This window comes from Gossypium hirsutum, chromosome A05 (assembly GCF_007990345.1).
Source record: "Gossypium hirsutum isolate 1008001.06 chromosome A05, Gossypium_hirsutum_v2.1, whole genome shotgun sequence".
In the NCBI taxonomy this organism is placed as follows: domain Eukaryota; kingdom Viridiplantae; phylum Streptophyta; class Magnoliopsida; order Malvales; family Malvaceae; genus Gossypium; species Gossypium hirsutum.
In genome coordinates this window covers 866,342-872,341 of record NC_053428.1, presented here as the reverse complement: position 1 = coordinate 872,341, position 6,000 = coordinate 866,342, and the positions used below count along the sequence as shown (strand labels likewise).

Below are 6,000 nucleotides of genomic sequence, written 5' to 3'. Positions count from 1 at the left end.
TAGGAATGAGGTATTGATAATCTTAATTATCAGATTCAAATTCAAATGATGATAAACTCAGTTAAGGACCAATAAATGATGATTAGAGCATATGTTAAGTATTAAAGAAGGAATAATCTAAGAACAATTAGATAAAATTACATATGATGTTTATTTTTCTTGCTATTTTTTTAGTAATCATATTATCAACTATTTTTTTAGACTAACCTAACATATATGATGATTTGAGTTTAATTTTTATTACTTATTTAGAAATTATTTTATTATACTAATAATTTTTATAGTAATCAATATATTTTTAAATATCAATTGTGTAATTATAATTTTTACCACCAAATGTGATATAGAGAATTACGAAATAATTATACTCTATCAACTAAACACGTTTAGAATTTATAATTATATTTCCATTCAATTATTTTCCATTTCTCTAAAACTTTAATATAAATTATATATTACAGAAATAATTAGATGGATTAGTTATAATGTAGCATAAAAATTTTGACACGTTGTCCATAAAGTGTTCCGAAAGTGTGTATATTATCTTTATGCTATAATATCATATTTTACTTACTATTTTATACCATATTGTATAGATTTTAATTAATACTAATACGAGTAGTTTACTGGAAATGAGTTTAGTTTGCATTTACTTATTACATGCACAAAATTATGTGTATATTTCACAAAAATATTTATTATAAAAATAATTAATAAATTACTATAATAAATGTTTCTTATTTAAGAAAATTAAAATGTGTGATAAGTAGAATTCAAGTTTAGTTACTAATATTTTTAAATTTTTTTGTTAAATTTATTGGTGTAATTTTTTGAAATAAAAAAATTATTTACTAATAGTGTAATTAAAAAATGATATTATAATGAACTTGAATTTAATAAAATAATCTTAACAAGTTTAACAATTGGATCTGAAAAGTAAATGGATTAAATTCTTAAAATTAAAAGTATAAGAACTAAATTCAAAATTTATAAATAATACAGGGACTTACGACAGATTTTAACCTTTTGTCCTCCCTCCAAAGTACCCAACAAACAAAACCAACGATTGAACGATCTAACGTGTTTCAAAAAAAAAAAAAAAAAAAACTCCGTCTCCCTCGATCTATATGCCTTTGTTGATTCACACACTGTTTTAATAAAAGAAAGAAAAAGATTTGGAGATCATGGATTCTCCGCCGTCGGAAGGTGAGACATCGACGTCACAAGGTGAGTCATCGCCGTCACGGACGGTGTCTCGTTCCTCCATGATGGAATCGATAAGATCTTACGGTTTGTCCCGTTTAGCCGGTATTAAGATAGATACAGATGAGCTTAGACGAAGGCTTTTGATGCCTCAGTATCTGCGCTTAGCGATGTTAGATTCCATTACGAAAAAGGACGTTGATGGCGGTGACCAGCATTTCCCTTCAAGTGGTTCCGCTGATGTTCCCTGTCCTGAATCCCCTATGATCGTTTTTATTAACCCCCGTAGTGGCGGACGTAATGGTCCCGTGCTTAAAGAGCGTCTCCAAAAATTAATCAGCGAAGAACAGGTATCACTTTTTTTTTTTTCGTTTCCATTTTTATCGTTTCATACGACTTAAGAAGATTTATTAATATTGAAATGTAGGTATTAGACCTTGACGATGTGAAGCCACATGAATTTGTAAGGTATGGTTTGGCTTGCATTGAGAAGTGGGCTAACGATGGAGATTTTTGTGCTAAAGAGATACGACAGAACATTAGAATTGTGGTATGTTTCTACTGACTTTTTACTTGTATACTTGTCTTTCCCTGTGTCGTTCTATTTTTATTTAGAACCCTCAGATTGGAATAACTTTTCATTTTCTGAATAAGGCACACGATTTTACTTTTATACGTAATGGCTGTGTTAAAATTGATATTGTATACTTGGATTTAATTCACTGGTTAGATGTTGATCAATTACGATTTTGTTTTCCCTTTTAAGCGATGTCCTAGATAGTGAAGAACAAATTGCAAAAACGGTTAAAAAATCGAACATTCCTAGCTGAACTTTTAAGTTTTAAGACGGTACAAATGAGCAGGTTGCTGGAGGGGATGGAACTGTTGGTTGGGTACTTGGATGTCTTGGAGAACTCAATCAAAATGGTCGGGAGCCAGTTCCTCCTGTAGCTATCATTCCACTTGGTACAGGCAATGACTTGTCTAGAAGTTTTGGTTGGGTACGATATTCCTTTATATAATGAAATTTGATCATGTTGTTGACTATTTGCTTATCTTGCTTTCTTGATTCATGCTTTGAATCTTCATTGTAGGGAGGTTCATATCCTTTCACCTGGAAATCGGGTATTAAAAGAACTTTGCACAGAGCTAGTGTTGGTCCAGTTTCCAATTTGGATAGGTAAGCATACATTATTACACGATGATTAGTACTGTATTTTGCTTCCTTATCATACTGAAGGTTTTAGGTGACTGCCTTCTGTTTGTTAAGTTTCATGATATTCACTATTGACTAAATGTTCTTTGATGATGCAGTTGGCATGTTGTAGTGCAAGTGCCTGGCGGTGAAGTTGCTGATCCTCCCCATTCTTTGAAGGCTGCAGAAGAGTGTTCTCTTGATAAGGTAGTGAATCTCTCTGCTTTAAATCCTCTGTTCTATTTAATAAACTTTTGCATGTGTGAACATTGATGCCTAATCTGAGTCTTGTGAAGGTTAATAAAATTTTTATTTGCTTTATCTTATTAATTTGGTATTATTGGAATTTGTCAAATATACTCTGAGGATAACATAGAGGAATGCAATTTTAAAAATGTGCATATGTCTATCTTTACTTGATAATATAATTATAAAGAGTACTTCTTAGATCATAGATCAACATACGCTACACTGATTTCTCCAATATAGCTCATCTGATGTGGACTTTTAAATACAAATGGGAAAAATCTTATCTGTGATTGCAGACTTTGGAGATTGAGGGAGACCTTCCCGACAAAGTGAACTTCTATGAAGGAGTATTCTATAATTACTTTAGCATAGGTATGGCATGCCATTAGCTTTATTTTAATAAATTTAAATCTTCCCATTCATGCTTATGGTGTTTTCATGTTATTATTATTTTACATACAGGAATGGATGCAAAAGTTGCATATGGGTTCCATCATTTTCGTAATGAGAAACCTCACCTTGCACAGGGTCCTCTTGCGAATAAGGTATTTGGATTTCTTTAACGTATTTGACTTCACGTTCAAGAATGTTTTGTTGTGAATGTTAAACATTTATCTTTTAGTCTGAAGCTGCTTTATGTTAATACTGCCATTTAGAGTTTTATTAACAGAACCGTATATTTTAAGCTCATTATATATATATATAGATAGATATAGATATAGATATATTACTCCTTCACTTAGGCAGTATCAAGGTTCTAGCGCCTTGAGTGCGTGTTGTTCCTTTGACAACACCGAGAGCATATCATGTTGATATGGTCCTAACTTTGTGCTTTTGCAGCAAATGGAAGAGGTATGAGTTACCGTAGAACTAAAGATGTATGCAATATTAGGTACATATGCTTGGATGTTTAGCTTTTATTTTTGTCTTCTGATTGGTCTGATAAAACAGCTTAAATATAATTTTGGTTTATGCTGAACATTTTCTTGATTCTCCTATTTTTTCTTTTAAGCACAAAATATTTCAATCACTGATTTGTTTTGCTAAATCTAATATCAAATTGCAATTGGTCTATCTTTATGGTAGATTATCTACTCTGGTTACAGTTGCAGTCAGGGTTGGTTTCTCACAACTTGCACAAGTGATCCAAGTTTAAGGTTAGATATTCTGATAGTTTTTTAGCTTGCCTCTCATCCTAGAATGGGCATATTCTTTTCTTTTCTTTTTGGTATAATAATGATGTATATATTGTTGTGCATGTTTGTATGTATTTATAGCAAGCATTTTGTTAAGGTTTGTTTGTTCCTTAGACAACGTAGCCAGGGCATAGGCCATGGTAATTGGTAGTGAACATATTTAAAATAATGTTTGTAAATGCAGGGGACTCAAGAACATTTTAAAGATGCATGTTAAAAAGGTCAATTCAACGGAATGGGAGCAGATTCCAGTACCAAAAAGGTACCTTCCAAAGTAATTAATTTTACATCATCATAAATACGCATCTTAACTCTTTTAGGCATCTTTTTGGGCAGTTATTGCTCTTACGTATCAGCTGTTCGCCTTTATAGTTCTTAGATAATGTTTATTTGATATCTTAATCTTTCTCTTATGGATGCTTCTACATACCAAGCTATATTGCTAAAGTTACTATGATATCAAATACATAGATGGAGAACATTTCTACGCTTGCTATGGATTATGAGTTAATCATCATCTAATTCTTTACCGTTCATTTTTAGTGTGAGGGCAGTTGTTGCGTTAAATCTTCATAATTATGGAAGTGGACGAAACCCATGGGGTAACCTAAAACCAAAGTATTTGGAAAAGGTATGGTACATTTCTTCATGAAAGTTGAACTCTGCTCAGTTTAAAATGAAAGGTCATCAATTAATTCCACAAAACATTCTGAATGATGCTAATGGTCGACCATCGTTCTTCAATTATGTAAATTTAATTGCTTTCCGACTTTGCAGCATATGATGTGATTCTTAGCCTATTGGCAGGTTTGATTGGATTCCAAATTTGAACTTTCTTCAATATTCATTGTTCATTTTTGCAGAGGGGCTTTGTCGAGGCACGCTCTGATGATGGTCTTCTAGAAATTTTTGGTTTAAAGGAAGGATGGCATGCATCATTTGTAATGACTGAACTTATATCTGCAAAACACATAGCGCAGGTACTGTAACCTATATAATTTTTTCCTCGTAACAAGTCAAAAGTGGTGAAACATATAAATAAAAAGGTTGTTTACAGATAATCAATGTTGTATTCTCTACTGTGCCATTGTTTCTTGAAATGGTAGTTCCTAGTAATGAGTTTTACGTTTCTTTTTGCAGGCTGCATCGATAAGAATGGAGTTAAGAGGTGGAGAGTGGAAAGAAGCATTTATGCAAATGGATGGTGAGCCATGGAAACAACCTATATGCAATGATTATTCGACGTTTGTGGAGATTAACAGGGTTCCTTTTCAATCAGTAATGGTTAATGGAGAGTGACATTTCTTAGGCAACAAGTCAATGTAAGACGTAGGTGTCACTCAAGGGGGCTTGTAAATTATTGTAGTATTTGTGTTGATGTTTTTGTGTCTAGGAACTTGGGCTAAAATGAAAGTATCAAACTAGGAATAGTGAATCTATTGTATCAAAATATATTTGCAGTCAATTTCATTTATATTTATCTTAGCAATTGTCCCCCCCCCCTCTTTTTCTTGCTTACGAACTTAATCAGGTTTTACTAGCACTTAATTTGAGTTGATTGATGGCTACCTGTAGTCATCTTATTTTATTTATGGGTTTCTTGTAGTTTTTTTATTTTTTAATTTCAAGTTATGCAACAAAATGAATTTAATAATAGTTTCTTCGCATTTTTGTAGTTTTTAATTACCTATAGACCGCTTTCAAATATATATGAATATATATACACACTAATATATTAGAGAAAAAAAGAAATAAGTTTATGTGATAACTTTAATGTTTGACAAATGGAACTATATTTAATATATACATTAAGTGCAATATTTTAGTATAAAAATGAAAAAAAAAATTTATGCCTCAAAATATTTGAGTATTATATACGCATTATGACAACAATTATAAAAAACCCCTTTGAATATCATTCCTTTAATTTTAATTTTTGTATATTAAAAAATAGAGAAAGTTAATGTAATAAATCTTAAATGTAATAAATTAATTGATTTATTTTTTTCTTAGTAATGAGATTAAACTAGATTTTTTTGAAACTTTTGAATTAATTGAAAGGTAATATCACATATAACTTTACATATTTGATAATTTAAAAATAAAAAAATAAAAAAATTCGAATAAAAATAATATCAAGCAATTTGAATAATTTCA

At 30.9% G+C, this 6,000-nt stretch overlaps 1 protein-coding gene across 1 annotated transcript; it reads left to right on the top strand.

Annotated features, from left to right (window-relative positions):
• Positions 1-1,073: 1,073 nt before the first annotated feature.
• On the top strand, positions 1,074-5,319 carry LOC107958693 (diacylglycerol kinase 4). Its single transcript, XM_016894528.2, has 12 exons — positions 1,074-1,553; positions 1,631-1,753; positions 2,067-2,204; positions 2,298-2,383; positions 2,518-2,605; positions 2,944-3,019; positions 3,110-3,192; positions 3,734-3,804; positions 4,028-4,105; positions 4,387-4,474; positions 4,707-4,823; positions 4,984-5,319. Exons 1-12 carry the CDS (start codon positions 1,185-1,187, stop codon positions 5,140-5,142), a joined length of 1,476 nt encoding a protein of 491 aa, XP_016750017.1. The 5' UTR covers positions 1,074-1,184; the 3' UTR covers positions 5,143-5,319.
• The last annotated feature ends 681 nt before the right edge of the window (positions 5,320-6,000 follow it).

Coding starts and splice junctions, on each gene's coding strand:
- LOC107958693 (XM_016894528.2), top strand. CDS start 1,185: ATGGATTCTCCGCCGTCGGAAGGTGAGACATCGACGTCACAAGGTGAG. Junction 1,554..1,630: donor AATTAATCAGCGAAGAACAG/GTATCACTTTTT, acceptor ATTGAAATGTAG/GTATTAGACCTTGACGATGT. Junction 4,475..4,706: donor AACCAAAGTATTTGGAAAAG/GTATGGTACATT, acceptor TCATTTTTGCAG/AGGGGCTTTGTCGAGGCACG.